Raw genomic sequence first — 17,233 nt, 5'->3', positions numbered from 1 at the left:
ACGAAGGCGAAAAAAAAAAACATGAAGGGGGAGGGGTGAATATTTCCTTATATACAGTATACTGTAGATTCCTTATTTTACGCGAGTACTTAATTCCGCGATTCAACGATTTTCCATCAAATCGCGAGAACATAAAATCGCGAATGTCGAAATTTTATCATAGTTTCATGTAGTTTACATATGTTTGAAAATTAAAAGCGAGATTTTAAAATTCGCGAGACGGGCTTCTCGCGATTTTACGCGGATATTAATTCCTCGCGTAAAATTAGGAATTTACAGTATACATTATGTAACGGTATAAACCTGTAGAAGTATTTCAACGATTGTCCCAATCTTAAATTTATAAGTTTAATGACAAAACGTCTTTGTTTGGTTACCATTTCCATGTAGATATTTCAAGCTGAATAATATTGGGAATATAACTTGATTACTTGCCCCGTTGCAATCTGTTTCATGGACCAGTATACCTGCAATCAACCCTTTGTATGTAAAAATGCAACAACCGGAAAATCCTAGCGAGTGTTAATGATATACAATATTTATGTAAATTGAGACATCAACAGGGCCTAACATTAATGTAGCAAGTATTCAAACAAAAAGAATACATTTTACACGATATCCCAATAGTTATCATCAAGGCTATTTTTAATATTAAAGAAATGATTCAAATCTTTACGTTTTCATTAATAATTGTCAAAATACTTACCAAAGGTTAGAACAAAGCATCATATTGAACACAGTCCCTTTATCTCACACGAATCATTATCAAGATTTATATCTTATGATATTTTGATATCAAAGAAAAAATTATTTTCACCTTTGCTTCTTTCTTTTTACTACCCATAACTATTTTCAAGTTTAGAATAAAAGTAAGAGGTTTCTATGCAATTATTTTATCCTGATCCCCATCATGGTCCTCATACATTCAAATCGATAAATTGCATGTCACTTGATATTACTTACAAGTGATTTACATGTTTTTACAACAAGCCGAAATAAACGGATAAAGTGCTTCATTCTTTCCCAAAGCATAGTCTCAAAATGAAGGAAATACTAAAGGTATGGGTAGTTTACCATCAACTTTACCTTACATGGTTTGAATTCAATTATGCATATTTTTTTTCTTCAGATAATTGATAAACAATGGAAGAGCAATTGCTTTGTTTGTCCATGCATTTTGTAGCCCATCATAGAACTATAATTGTAATGTTTTTTTAGCAAATATTCAGATGCGTTTTTCTGCTGTGTGGTCATTATATGATTAATAGCATAAAATTAAGCATAAGTTTGGGTTTAAATTGTTTTTTCGGAATATAGAAAAAATTGATATTGTTTTAAAATAATGTTATGTCTCTTCATAATACATGTACGTGATTGAAAAGCTCTTTTTCATATATGTAACATTATGAGTCCTTGCAGCACTAAAACAAAAATACTTTATTTTTTAAAAAATGATAAAACAAAAAATTCTAACCATTTTTAATGATAGTTATTGATTTTTCAAAATAGTTTCCTGGCGATTTTTTTTTTATCATATAATTACAGGACGACCAAGTGCCTTTGAAATTCTAAAGATGATTCTCACTGCTTGTGACTACATGTGTATTAATTTTGCGGTGCAAGTACGCAAATTGTTTTGACAGTATTTCTGTTCTTGAAACTTTATTCATATCTTATAATTTTGTTTTATGATTTAGATAACAACTTTGGTGACCACTATATTGTTCTGCTCCGTTGATGCTAGAGTTAGACCCATAGGACTGCCAAAAAGTCTGCTGGAATGTTTCCAGAGGTATTCGCAGAACCCCTATACCAAACAGTATCCTGTTGAACAGCAGTCCTTGATTTGTCTCCAGCGTTTCACATGGAAGGGTTTGTAATATATATATATATATAACGGCAAAAATTCGCAATATTCGTTAAAGTTTCATATTTCAAAATTATTATTCGATTAAATAACTTTTCCGCAATTACAAAATATACAATAAATAGAACTATACATATGGCAATTAATAAATGTAATTTCTCTCTAACGTTTAATGGTTCCTACGTCAATTTCACAATAAGTATGAATATGCATGAGTTTAATGAATATTGTTGATGTTTGGAGTTGACATGTAGTCTAAAGCAACATTTGTGTGTAATCGTATGGTCGCTTTTTTTAACTTTTTGTACAGCCTCCTGTACGTGACGTAAAATAATGAGTCAAGAATTATCTAGTGGTGGACGAAATATTGAACAATTATGAGATCTAATGAATACACATGGCATGGTTCTTTGTCTATCGTTTATCACTTATCGATTATAATCTCCCATATTTTTCTATGTAGCTACGCTCCCTGCCTCTGTTCTATTATCATGAATATTCAACAAGTTGAACCACTGCTCTGTGAAGCTTTAATATTCCTTCAAGTACTGTTAGCCTTGATCGTAGTATGGCATCTTTTCGTTTAGTTTTACTTTATTTACTGTTCACGATTATTTCCGTTTTTGACTATGATCAGTAGTGTTTTGGCATGCATAGTAAACCTACTACATTTTGTATAAGGATAATGAAACAAATAGATTAAAGTCAATTGAAAGGTGCATAGGTAGGTTTAACCCAGGCCACATGCGGTGAGACGTGAGCGCTGTCGATTGAAAATGGTTAGTAGGAAAGTCAGCGTATCTTTAAAAACTGTCAGTTAAAGGTGTGCGTGAAAAAAGTTTAAAAACATTTGACAGAATGTTTTTTTTAAAGTGAATTACGGGGGTATTAGAGGTGTTATAACACAAATCATTCCACGATTTAATTGATAAATATAGTAATACGCATTAAAAATCTATCTTTTGATAATTATAATGATAAAAATAGCCTCAATATCATTAAAACTGGTGTTATATTAACTTAAAGTTTACTGAAAATTGAAATAAATAGCAAAAATAATAAAAATGTGTTAGCAGTGTTGGTCGAGAGATTATATATTTTCTCAATATTTCAAAGTGACAACATTTGCTCCTTGTTTTCTACCACGCAAAAAAATATATTTGTCGTCTGAAAACAGCACAAAGGTCCTTTGCGGTCTTTGCACCCTCCTGTAGAAAGCGACGCTCAAATGTTTTCAATACAATGCGCTACGCTGTTGATCAAAACGCTGAGCTAGCAACATTTACTGTCTGGATCCTCAAACATTATCCATTTAACGAATTTTCAATTTTTACAGACGATTATTTTTGCACAGATAATAATTTTACTTTTGCTAGAAAGTTCATATAAATTTTGAGTAAATTGTCATTTCATGGTATTTGCGGAAAACTAGCAAATACCATGAAAACTAGCGTCTCTTTAATATATATTAAATATTTCATCTCCATAATATTTGGAAATTCTAAGAAATATATTTGATCACTCTCTACAATCGACTCATACGTTCTACAAAAGAAAAAAAACCCCGACAACATTGCGTCATTGATATCATATTTATTCGCCTAACATTAAATTTTATAGGGGTTTTTAAACAGGGGCGAAGATGAAAAAAGTGCGCTTTTCAAGAGTGTCTATTCACTTTGAACATATATAAACATTTCCTAGCGTTTGTCAAATTCTTTCCAGGTTTAAAACTGGGATTTTTTTTGTCAACATTAAAAATGTAAACAAAAACATGACTTGAGTTTTGTTTACATAACAAAGAATTGCGAGCTCTGTATCTCGCTTATATCTGGACGGCTGACACTCAAATGGTTGACTATTAGAAATGCCTTTTTATATCAAAATTGAAAAAATAAATTTTGACAAAAATTGTGACCATGCCAATTTAAGGTAGATCTTATTGTTAGTATGTTGTCAATTTTAACCAAGAATCCTGAAATTTCCGACTCTCTTTTCTGTTTGGTTGTTGTGTTTCATAATAATTGTGGAAGTTTATCATTATTTTTTGTTTTGTTTTGTAGAATCTAAAACTCCCTGCAAAAAGATGTCAAACACAGAGTTAAATTATCTCAGAAGTCTTTTTAATAAAAGCAAAAACCATCGCAAGAAACGAGCGACACAAAATAAACGAAAGAGAAAGGAATACAGATCTCTAACCGAGAAGGAAAGAAAAGTGTTCCACGACGCCGTCCTTGCATTGAAAGCAAAATCTGTATGTTATCTTTTTTATTCCATTATTTCTGGAATATAACAAATACTTTGTTAATTTTCAATCATATTCAACAGAACTGCAGAACTGCATTTCAAGACATACATAGTATGTACGAAAAAGTAGTGATAAAAGTTGATGGTATATAATTATCACCGACGATATTTTGAGACATGACGATAAAAATTATAATAATATCCTATCACAAACCAACGTAGACTCTTTATCACGAATTAATCACTTTTTTGTATTCAAAGGGACTTGGACACGATTTGGTCTCACAATTTTAAATCAGCTACTGAGTTAAAAGCAAGATACGGAGTTTGAAATTCTTTGTTTTGTAAAACAAAGCTCGAGCCTTGTTATTGTTTACATACGTGTTTTATTGGTAGAAGTTTCAATCATCTGTTGCTTTCTTCTGTTGATATTATTAGTTATGAACATGTTGAATCACTGTTCCTTGTTTCCCAGGAGTCATTTTGTCCAAAAAAAATGTTAATTCCATACTTGACATTTTTTGTAAACAAATATAAGAACCGAACTTTTTTACATAACAATGAATTCTTACCTCTGTACATGTATTTCTCTTATAACTTGACATTCAAATTTTGGTCGATTATTTCAAAATGTGCAAGACAGCTAAGTACATGATTATAGCGAACACGCTTATAATGAATTGGCGCTTACAGCGAAGCGATTTTCATAACCAGTAACTTTACTTTATATTGTAAACTTGAAGGGTATAGCGAATTATGCTTTTAACGAAGCAAAATCGCCTGTCCGTGGCATTTCGTTATAAGCGTGTTTTACTTTATACCATTTTATATTTAAAAAAATTGATTTAAAATCGTGTCTAAGGTTCATTCACTAAATACAAAATCACGGGTAAAAGTTTTGCACCATCAAGTTTTAAAGCCTCATCCCTTTCAGACTAGCAATTATGAGACCATTGCCAACTACCACCAAGCTAATGCAGGACAATCGGCCCATGGAGGACCAAACTTTCCGGGGTGGCACAGAGTATTTCTTCTTATGTAAGTACTGTTATATTATATACATTTATTGCGTGATGGTGAGGGAAATATGAAGATTTACTTCCTAGGAAAAATCCTATACCTGATGGGCAACACCCTAGGAAAATATCAATTTTTGGGAGACTAAATCTTCATTTCCCATATATTCATGCAATAAATTGTTAATTATATCTAAAGACATACGTTTATTTAAAACATGTCGAGTTTTTATTGTTTATCAACACTAAACGAGAAAAAACAACATAAATGTTTGATCTACTAAATTATTATCTTTTCCTTTTTCTTATCAAATCATAAATAGCTAAATTTGTTTTCTGACATAAGAAAACTTAACATTTTTAGATTTTAAAATTTAATGATTTATTTACGTCGTAAGCTCATCTCGGCTTTTTCATACCAATGGCATAAAAAATCTGAAGACTTCTGGAAAGATGGACTCTGATATTTGTTCTCCTGCCACGTGACTCTCCATACCAATCAGAAGACTAATCATAAACTGTCGATTAAGACAGGTACAACGTTTTAACAAAAAAAAGTCTTCTGACAAAGTGAGCTTTATATTAGAGATTAGAAGCAATATTTGGGCTCTGGTCGAAAACGTGAAGAGGGCTCAGCAAGCATCACCCTCTGTCACGTTTTCGTACCCACGCCCAAATAAAGCTTATATTTTAAGACAAAGACCTTATATTTTATATATATAGACCAAATGCCTTGATTTGATGATTCTCACAGCTCTTGACTATTATAATTTGGCGGTGCCATTATGCAATTGTTTAGGTTATTCTTTCTTATCTCTTTATATACGTGTTATAAAATGCCAGTAGATGGAAGAGTATTCAAGACGAATGTGTATTATGGTATTAATGCTATTGTGTTTCATTTGATTTCTTAAACATTGCAATTAAACGCCTCGCTCTTGCTTTTAATCTTCATCCTGTCTTACATAGTTTAATACTCATCACGTTTATTTTTATTTATTTTGGAATAACGTTGAAACATTCATGTTGACATAATATAAACTTTCAGATATGAAGAGGCCCTAATTGAGGCGAGTAATGGGAAGTTGAGTGGTATCCCTTACATAGACTGGAGACTGGATTATCGCCTTTCATCCCCTGGTTCTTCGATACTTTGGACTAATGAGTATCTAGGGAATGGAGATGGGCGGGTTAGAAATGGTCCGTTTGAAAATTGGGTTATAAACCGCACAACACTTGTCCGGAACGTGGGCACGACGCAACGCGATCCAACCAACGAAGATTCAGTCGCCGAATTGTTCGCCATTACTTCTGCGCGTTCTTTTGCCGATCAGCTCGAAAATGTTCACAACATCGGTCATATTTATGTTGGTGGACTGATGAACAGTTTACGTTATGCCACCTACGACCCAGTGTTTTTCATGCACCATTGCTGGATAGATTACCTCTGGTGGCGTTATCAGTGTCCGAACGGGAGCTGTAGGGACGACAGGTTTGTGTACCCCGGTACAAACCGAGATGGAGATCATGCTCCGACCGAGCCAATGGATAACCTGGTATATAAAGGGGAATTATTGACCAAGGACGGATATGACAGGCGCTGGTTAGATAACGTTGACTACGAAATCTCGCCAGCGGACTGCAAAGAGAATTGCAACTCACGGTATGCAACAAACGGACTTGAATGCGTCTCATCTAGGTGCTTATCTGCCACTTCGGGTAATTTCTCACCATTCGAAAAGCGTAAAAAACGTAGCGCGAACCGCCGGAACAGACATTTCAGAAAACGTAAGCGCGAAGTCTTATCTTATCCTGTTCAGAACATATTTAGGGTAGATTGCGAGAGTGATACTACTTTATGGGGATACATACCTGTCAAAGTGGTGTATGTTAGATGTACGGACGAACAAGTGTACAACTCATTTACGGTAAAAAACGGAACGGTGCTGTCCTCCACCGCTTACGATTTTTACGACAATAGACCGGAAATCCAAAAAATTGACCGGCTTACGGTAACGGGACATCCAAGCCATTTCAAGAATTGCAAAGCAGATGAATCGGGGGCGTTTAAGATCAATGTTAATTCCTACGGGCTGAATTATCGCGGTAATTACGAAGAATATGCCATTGTGGACGACAGGATTCCTCTGTCGTCTGCAATGGCTTACATAGCCGTTAAACGTCCGACAAAACGAAGATCCAGCAAAGTTTACTTGACAGCGTTTGACGATTGTGGAAGATATTGTACCCCCGAGTGTTTGGTACCCGGATCAAAGCCCCCGCGATACGAACCATGTACAGGAGCAATGGAAATAGATGTGAAACGTCCAAAGGGGTATGCAAATACTTTTGATGATGCCGTTCTGATGTACTTCAACGTCCGCAAGCCTGGAAGTTTACCAACGTTTAATGAAAGAAATGTTCCAATTGTGTTTTATTGCAAAAGGAATGAAAAATGGATTCCAGCGCCATAAGAGTGTTAAGTTTCAGCAAATCAACAACACGTTTTGTATTTTACTTGTACTGGTTTTGGTTATAGGGTACCGTGCTGTTGTTCTGTTAATTAAAACCCATTTTTGTTTCTTAATAAAAAAAAATTACGATTTCGACAAATTCAACTTTTACTGTCTTGAATGTTTCAGAGTACAAGGTACGTTTGTTCAAATCGAATAGTTCTTTAGGTAACACTTATGTAAATCTCGAACCAATAAAAAGCACCAAATATTCTCTGATCCAGAGCCCATTTTTGGACATGAAAACCAAATTAATGATATGGCAAATTATTTTAAAATGTCTATGAGTTTAAAACATGGTTGAGGAACGTTGGTCGTTCATCTTGAAAGATTCATAGAAAAGTTCTTCATTTGAAAAATATTTTTAAACTTTTATTTCATGTCACTCTTCAGAAAAAACAAAATGAAAATACAACGATTTAAGAAAAAAAATATGTGTACTTATTTTAGAGGTTTATATTTCATTACGGGTAAACATGTACAGGTAACCTTGCTATTTTCACAATTTAACCAGAGGGCATTGCCATTTTTACTTGATCTTCAAATTAATCTAAAATAAGTACACACCAAGAGAAGCCTGTATATTATAGAGAAAAAATTATAACATAATTTGTGGCCCAAAAAAATAACACATATAAAAAGAAAGAAAAGTATCTTCATAGAAAAATACATTAATTTAGCGCTTCCAGACCAAAAAATAAAATTACATTATAATCCTCAAAATTGAATGTTTTCATTCATCAATAAAAAATTTAAACCTTAGAATTTTTTGTTCATAAAATATCAGGAATATGAAAATTATTCCAACATTCTTATGCAATTCGCCTTCTCAATATAAAAACGAGGTAATTCTTTGTGACAAAAAATGTGACAAAAAATTCTCTTTAGGATATAAATATAAATTTTAAAAAAAGTTATATAATCTAGACTAAATCTATTATGAAAAATGGTCTTAACTACATTGAATTTAACAATGTAATCAGTTTAACGATAACAATAAATAATACTGATAAGTCTTGCGCTTTGACACAAGCTTCTTTGCTATGGGCACATTAACGTCTAATTTAAACTCGCAAGGCAGTTTTTAAAAATACCCAGAATTCAGTTCTAGAATATACCCATCATAACTTTAAATGACACAGAACTGGTTCAATAGAATTCAGATGACATATAATCATTTTCATTAAGAATTCTATCAACAAATGAGCAAATATTTCACATAATGAATACATGCAATTTATCCTAAGTTTTCACCATATTCAATTATTGAAAATTAACAGCATAGCAACTGATGATAAAACGTAAATCAGGCAAGGGTCAAGAAGAAATTTAGGGGGACAAACATTGAGCATCTTCACAAGTACAGGTAAGTCTTTATCAGTAAATGACCTTCGTGTGACCTTGGATTTTCACGGTTCACTGCACTTTGCTCTCTAGCACCTCCTCCAGTTTGTTGATTTGGTTGAATGGGTTACAGGGGGGTACCGTGGTCACCATCTTGGACATCTGTGAGTCTCTCTTGTGGTTCGAGTTATTGGGAGAGACTGGCATTGACCTAGTTAAGAAAAAAGTCAAAAGATCAAACAATTTTTGTTTTATTTATTATATTACTTATTTCTTCATATTAACCTTTGAATGTGACCCTTTCTTTACAAAGGGAAATCCCATATTATACATAAAAAAAATATCCGATTTCCCCCTAAAATCTTTATTCATAAGAAAAATAAACCTATTTTTAGTAAGATGCGAACCCTAACTGAAAGGATTTACAAATATTTCTTTACAAAATTGTGAACTTAAATGTGATATAACGTAAATGGCGCTCTGCAAAATAAATCCAAACTGTAATTTTTATTTCAACTACGATGATTTTCTTGAGTTTGAAAATTATCATCACAAACGCAATATATGGGTGTAAAACTGACTGTAGAACTTTCAGGAAAACAATGAAAACAAAAGTAGAGAAAGACTCTTAAGAAAAACAATGAAAACGAAAGTAGAGTAAGAGGTGTTCGAGTGACTTACTTGTGAACGGTAGAAGTGGTACTCTGAGCATTGACAATTTTGGTGGAGTGGGCGGGGGCATACACGCCCTGCCACAGGGTACAGCCTTGATAGCCAGGGATATTGGGCCGGCTGAAATGAAACCACAACAAAGGCATTATTATACATGTAGTTACACAAAATTGATTTTTGGTCTAATAGAAGATATGTAAAAAGATAATGTGAATGCAGCCTCCAGTAAATTGGCAAGAAAATTAGATTATCTAATGGGATTTCTCTCTTTTGCATATGCTATTGTTTTGCATACACTTTATCTTTGATAAATTTACTCTAAAAGAATCCCTTTCTTACTCACCCCCCTCGCCCCCCCCCCAAAAAAAACAAAAAAAACAAAAAAAAAAACCCACAAAACAATCACATGGGAGATATAAATCACTATTTATGGTAAGGGTACAATGTTTCCATTCAATCTCCTAAGACTTTTCGCCCTGCCCTACATTTATTTAAAATTTCATTTCTGATCGCAAAGTTTTTTTCCACAAGAGGTGAGAATTTGGCAATAAATAAAATTATAAACGAGTCTTGTCCGATCTGCTGAATTCCTTCATACACATATCGTCTTTTCAATAGAATGGGCGGACCTTGGTACAAATTTTGTACCAAGGTCTGCCCATTCTATTCATTTTTATTTACTGGAAGAGCATAGTCACAAGGAATTTCACTGCATGTTCTGGGTTTATAAAATCATCGATAAATGCGTCGATAAGAAATGTGCCAAGCTATCAACACTATACTCAGGATGTAACATATATATTCACCCCTGTTTTTTATCCAAAGCATTGTAAATTTTCAATAATTCACTGTATAAAAAGAGGCTGCTTTCATATGTTTAGGAATTCCATCCTTTCAAAACCTATTCAAAATTAAATATCATGTAATACACTATCCGGAACTTTATCCAATATTGCCATTGAGATATTCTAAATTACATTTTAATTGAGATACAAGTGTCGCAAAATATACGTGTCAAAATCTAATCTCATTTTTACAGTTTATGATACAAGCACGTTGTAGTTTGACGTTAACCCACAATGATAAATCAAAATCTTGAATGTGTTAGCTTCTGCCAATAACTGTTCTCAGAATGGGCTCGTTGCGAAAAACCAATACTGCATGTAGTATACTAGACTAAGTATTACTGTACGTTTTCAGTTTGGAGGCTTGGATAGTAAATTGATCTCATTTCTGACAGCCTTAAATTGGATGAGAGGCAGGTAAATATGGCGTATCTTGTTTAGTGACCCTTGTAACACTTACTGTCCTGTCTCGCTATATCTAGGAATGTTAACTCTCTTGATTGTATAAGGATAAAACGGCTCTTTCTGGTTGTCTTTTTCGTCCAAGTTATCTGCCCCTATACAACCGCTGGAATGGAAAACAAATAATTTGTTGTAGATTAAAATCTATCAAAAATATGTTACATTTCATTTACTTCAAATATAATGCTAGCTTCTGTGTTTCTCATGATAATATGAATTTACTAAGTTATACCAAAAAAAATAACTTCATATATCTAACCATCACACAATTTCTAGATTAAAATACCTACCTATAGTTCGGTATATGTTGAGTTCTTGGGCAAGGGCTTGAGCTTCAAAAATTAGGAAAAAACAATATTTAGATATATCAAATATTCTTTAAAATTCTGACTGCATGTTATAGGAACCAATTGAAAATCACATGGCGACTCTGACTCACAAGTTGATTGGTCCGTCCTTGTAATAGCCACGCCTTTTTTGGAACCAGTCCCAGGATCTTCCGGTACCCTATGCGCAAAAAAAAAAAGCAGGAAAATCTATTACAGTGATGCTTACATTGAAAACGACAGAAATGTTTTTCTTATTTTACAAATAAGGGTTGGGGCGCGGTGGTGAATTTATAGTTTACATTTTTATAAGATACGGTCTAAAAAAAAATAATAGGAATCCAAAACCAAGAACAGTGATTGTTTGGAGGTGGGAGATCTACGCTTCTCTTGTTGATAAAAAATGATGAATTGTCATAATATAACGATTGGAATATTTCCTTTCTTTAAAAATGGAGTTTGGGAGTTGAGCGGGTTTATATTTTTGTTTTCAGTGATTGGTCAGTATTTGGCAGGTTTATATTTTTGTTTTCATTGATTGGTCAGTATTATATTTTGTTTTCATTGATTGGTCAGTATTTGGGCGGGGTTATATTTTTGTTTTCATTGATTGGTCAGTATTATATTTCGTTTTCATTGATTGGTCAGTATTTGTGATATACCTGCCACTCCTGGGCCGCGGGGTCGTATCTCTTGAGGGTGTAGGTCTGGGAGATCATGTCTGGCCTGTCCTCCAGGGTACTGACGGGCGCCCACTGTTTGGAGGGAAGCATGTTATCCCACGGTACCTCCTCGTAAGATCTGACATTGAAAAGAGTAATTAAAGCTAATTTGAGTTATCATATTGACAAACAGAGGTACAACGTGATTCAGACAGGGCTCCCGCATATTTGTGTGGGCTCTACTTGAAGCTAGACTGCACTTATATGGACGATGTAATAAATGAACGACTTATTGAAACATGAAATATATATGATTATATTGTAAAACTATAACTTTCTGCAATTATACAATTGAACTTAATCACATTGAAAAGTAATTTTCTATTTATTAATTCTCCATATTTCCGGTAATTCACGCCTCATTTTGATGTCTAAACGTATTGGATCAATACGTTTACACGCATTAACAAATAGCCAAAAAAATGCGGCTTTTTCATCGAAAAGACATTGATCTACAAGAGATTGAAAATAACAGCGTCATCACTTTTCTGAGAGATAAATGAACATCAATTTATGGTAAAAAGTAATCATGGATAAATGTACCAAAGGCGTGGACATTTTACGTATCTTAGATTTTTTTTTAAATCGCAACGTGTCTGCATTGTCTAATTTTCCTCGCATTCGTGTACATTTTTACGCACGTCTGAAGCCTTTCCCCCTATACTATATATAATTACTTGACACATGTGACAGCGAGATCAGTATTTCTGATTTTCTCTCTGCATTGTTACGACTCACTTTGATAAATTATGCATTTTGCAATATTTGTCTCAGTTACAATTTTTAAAATGCGTTTCCACACTGCACGATCTCTTACTTTTGGGTGGAGGATCCATACATAAACTTGAGGGCGAGGTGGTCCCGTCCATCTTTGCTTTGTTCAGAGGGAGGTTTGGGAACGAAGGCCGACTGCAATGGATAGTGAAATACAGTTATATAAACCGAGTAGTTTAATACTTAATACATAATGAAACGCAAGCTTACAATGTCATACTCTATATGTGTGTTATAATCAAAGATTTCTAAACTTAACTATTACGTACATGAATGTATGAGAGATGCAAAGTTCATGGTAAAATTTTTCTCTTGTACATATATATATTTTTTTGCGTTTTCTTATTTCTTTAGTTCAGTCACAATAAAATATCATATATTTATCATAATCTTTATATTTATATCATATTATTATATTTTAGAAAATGAAGTTATAAATATACTAGTAAGTCATACTCGTTTAGTCGTTTATATTTGTAGAGTACGTTCTTTATGCTTTATATAACTTTTTCTCAAAGTGTGTCATTAGCATCTTTATGGTTCAAACACATAAAACGTGCATTTCAATTTTCGCCTGCATTTTACCAACTTGCAAATATAAAACTGCATGTGTATAAGTAAAGTTCTTACGTTAACCCGAAATAAGAAGGTGAGTAACATGATTGATCTTTTTAAAAAGAATTTCATGTAAATAAATGGAGATGGCTTTAAAGATTCGTGTTATAAAAGAATGACTCGGTAGAATATTGAATCTGATCGATTCAAAGTTTAATAGGTTATAAGATGGGAATGAACTGTCCATGTTATGTCAAACTGGGGGAAAAATAATCAAAAGGTGAAGTGGGAATAAAAAATAAATGGTAGATGCTTTATATTCTGTTTCGTGCAGGAAGGGATTTTGATCATTGTGGATAAGGGCGTGTCATTTGCGCGTGTGCCAAAATTGAATTCAACACCCAAATGCATCGTGATTTCCACGAGTTAGATCCTTCATAGCAAAACCTTATATTACGCGTTTTCTTTTTGTAATTAATTTGTACCTGCTTGTAACTTCCGTCCTGTGATAATAACAAAATTAACTTACATGAACACTGTGACATGAAATAAACATTATATGAGCAATTCATCGTGTAAATGGGTGAACATTTTTTATAGGACAAGGTATGCCAAATTTCTGTGATATGAATAAAATATGCAATACAATTGCCACCTCATGATCAACGGCGTAAATGGCTGTCTTAAATGAATCCATGTAAAATTGTTTTTTAAAGTTTTGTATCAAGACATTTTCAAGTATATCTGAATTACAATGTATCCTTTACGTATTCATTCTCACCTTTGACCTCCATCGTGACGTCTCGGGGGCCTCTTTACGGGGATCATAATCACTGGTCCAACCTAAAATTAAAAAAAACAAAACTCGGCATGTAATACAAAATTCGCGGTTTATAAAAAAGCGTAAACTGCCCCAAACCATTTTATATCGTATAAAATAAAAACTATTACATTCATTCCTTAAATAAATGGACGGCATAATGATAATAATTTTAAAAAAAAAGCGACGTCTTGTTAGAAAATTATCAAAGAAATTTTTAATAGAACGAAATTTTGTTCTCCTATTTGATCATTTTCTAACAAGAGGTCGCTTCATATAAAAGAAGAAACAAACTAAAACAATATATGCAATCTGACATGTAATTTTTATTTCTGTATACAAGATCTTTGTACATAGTTTTTTTTGGCAATCTTTTCTTTATTTAGTCGATATGATCCTAGACTTGGTATCTTATCGATTTAAACACATGATTACAGATATACATGTAATTATATTTGCACGAAGCCTGCATAATCCAAAAGAAAAAGATATACCACAAGAGAATGGCAAAGGTAAAAATCATTTTAAAATAATCGATATTTTAAAATCCCAAATATACAGTTTTTTTTCTCCCTCTGTGTAAGTCTGTTAGGCTATCAATGTCGGATATCGAGACATTTAAACGGCGTTTTGTAAGTAAAACACAATCCAGCCTTTGTAATTTTAAGACAGGTCGATTAGTCGCCACCCGATCCAATGACCAAACATACTTCTATGTTTAATTAGCGCTAAAACTAATTAATGTAGGTTTGTAATGACTGTCAAGTATTGTTAATTACAGAGTTTTTCGCACGGAAACAGTGCGAAACTAAGGTATATCACATGATTACAAATAAGTTAATTTAAAATTAACATGAGTTCGAAAATTCAGCTGCAAGTGAAATATTGTTTTATAAACGGGAAGTACACTTTACATTATCAATATTTCAGAGGCTGTGGCCAAAAGTTATATTGTTTTGACGTTGCAAATGACTTCATGAATATAAATCGCTGCACGAAAAATTGATTGGGGAATTCATAAGGAAATGACAACTTAAATTTATTTTATTGCGTGTATGGATTGAAAATAAAATTAAAAAAAACACATGCAAGTAGTTTAAATTTATTGAGAAAATTCTGTAAATGCCTTTTTCATTGTTAATTTAAGATTAAGCATTTAGGTTTGTACAGTTGTTATAAATCATTTATTTTATCTATGTATGAAATAACTTAAGTATAAATATATATTCTAAATATCCCCTAAATTAATCGAGTGCGTTCCTTAATCATATTTTACATAAAATTACACGAATATGATACGATATACTCCATCAAATCCAATATCCGTGGATGCATTATTTGTATCTATGTACACATATTACACGTAAGTTTATGGCTTTATTTTTATTATGTAATTAACTTCAATTTCACTGTTTGTAGTCATATAAACTTGAACTTTATATAGGGCTATAATCTAGATAGCACAGCAGGATTAATAAATGACCCCATTCATTCTCCACATGAACCGATTATATTTTCCATTTAAAATTCTAAATGGTGTAAAGTGTGCAAACTATACCCAAGGTAATTAAGACTTTCCTTGTTCTGTTTTCGTTGAATGGAACAAGTGACATGGGGATTTCTCCAGCGAAGTATCGAGTGTTATTAGTATTAGTAAAACCAAATGAATTTTTATTCGAAACGAGTCTATCGGGTAATCAAATTCTGATTAGCATCTCATTTATATTGCAGTGTAATTTAGAAGCGGTAAGTCATCGAGAGCTTTTGTGCTCAACGATGAATGCATTTAAAATTTAACAGACCCACAGCGGAAACCATCGTCAACTGATATAAATGAGTTGATTTGTCAATATTCAAGTCTGTATGATAATAATTAACAGAGTAAAATTGGAATTTGTGTCGAAGATTAGGTTATAAGTTGGAACAGTTATAAAAGAACATGTATATATCTATTGAGAGAGAGAGAGAGAGAGAGAGAGAGAGAGAGAGAGAGAGAGAGAGAGAGAGAGAGAGAGATTTTCAACCACTTTTATTTAATTTGACAGACAGCCTAACAGATTGTTACAAAGTATAACAATCCATCATGAGAGAGAGAGAGAGAGAGAGAGAGAGAGAGAGAGAGAGAGAGAGAGAGAGAGAGAGAGAGAGAGAGAGAGAGAGAGAGAGAGAGAGAGGGGGGGAGGAGAGAGAGAGAGAGAGAGAGAGAGAGAGAGAGAGAGAGAGAGAGAGAGAGAGAGAGAGAGAGAGAGAGAGAGAGTTTGTTTCAATTTCCTTGCTTTTAAAATTACACTATCTTTCACATGTTTCATGTTACGAATAATCATTTGACACTGCAATATCTATACCTCCTAGCTGAGACTTGATCCACTCATCAGAAGTTTTCCTACTGTTCCAGAAGGACGGTGCCCCCGGTTCATAAGTATTGGAGCGCCTGAGTTCCGGAGGGGCCTTCTCGGAATTCTTTCTGTCCGAGTGCTTGCTCTGGGGTGCAGCGCACTGTGGAACATCGTTCAGCTGGGCCAGGGGCCTTATCTTCTTGTGTCCCGTCCCCCTGTCAACATCTCCCCCTGCCGATACAAACCCAGACACGGGGTCAACGATGTTATCATAATCCCGGTAGGGTGCGTTAGCACGGAAGTCCCCCTCATCATTCCAGCGTTTGAACCCGATATCTTTTGCCGGGAATGCTTTGAAAGAGTCGACATCAGCCCTGCCGCTGAGGGTGGGGAATTTCATCTGTCGGATCCGCCTATGGTTTTCAATCTGTTGCACTGTGTTTCCACCTGCATTTGTGTCCACTTGTAAATATGATTGGAACGGCGGACGGGTTTTAAAATTCGAGTCTGCTAAGACCGGACCCTCAACTATTGCTGCAGCCATTTTCACTTTTTGTTATTCAGTACAACAGAAGTTCTGAGCGATTATCACAAAATCTACAGGTTTAAAGTTCTTACACGTCCGACATATTGTAAACTACCATGTTACCCGTGGATACTCCGGAAACTTCCATATAAGGAAGAAATCGGAAGTAGCAGGTGCCCGTTAACATAATATGTACAAATAAAATTGA

At 33.8% G+C, this 17,233-nt stretch overlaps 2 protein-coding genes across 3 annotated transcripts; one reads left to right on the top strand and one right to left on the bottom strand.

The window, feature by feature from the left end:
• Positions 1-989: 989 nt before the first annotated feature.
• Positions 990-7,668, top strand: LOC105334478 (tyrosinase-like protein 2). Its single transcript, XM_011437950.4, has 5 exons — positions 990-1,059; positions 1,698-1,872; positions 3,931-4,121; positions 5,049-5,152; positions 6,179-7,668. Exons 1-5 carry the CDS (start codon positions 1,042-1,044, stop codon positions 7,602-7,604), a joined length of 1,914 nt encoding a protein of 637 aa, XP_011436252.3. The 5' UTR covers positions 990-1,041; the 3' UTR covers positions 7,605-7,668.
• Positions 7,669-7,993: 325 nt separating this feature from the next.
• LOC105334483 (protein SPMIP7) lies at positions 7,994-17,165 on the bottom strand. Of its 2 annotated transcripts, XM_011437964.4 has the most exons (10): positions 16,509-17,165; positions 14,125-14,186; positions 13,829-13,846; positions 12,832-12,923; positions 11,955-12,093; positions 11,406-11,473; positions 11,257-11,298; positions 10,965-11,072; positions 9,669-9,779; positions 7,994-9,198 (listed from the first exon to the last, which is right to left on the bottom strand). In XM_011437964.4, exons 1-10 carry the CDS (start codon positions 17,041-17,043, stop codon positions 9,060-9,062), a joined length of 1,314 nt encoding a protein of 437 aa, XP_011436266.2. In that variant the 5' UTR covers positions 17,044-17,165; the 3' UTR covers positions 7,994-9,059. The 2 variants fall into 2 exon arrangements, with proteins under 2 accessions (XP_011436266.2, XP_011436273.2); XM_011437971.4 differs by lacking the exon at positions 13,829-13,846.
• Between the last annotated feature and the right edge of the window lie 68 nt (positions 17,166-17,233).

This window comes from Magallana gigas, chromosome 10 (genome assembly GCF_963853765.1).
Source record: "Magallana gigas chromosome 10, xbMagGiga1.1, whole genome shotgun sequence".
NCBI lineage: Eukaryota > Metazoa > Mollusca > Bivalvia > Ostreida > Ostreidae > Magallana > Magallana gigas.
This window is presented reverse-complemented; position numbering and strand designations above follow the sequence as displayed.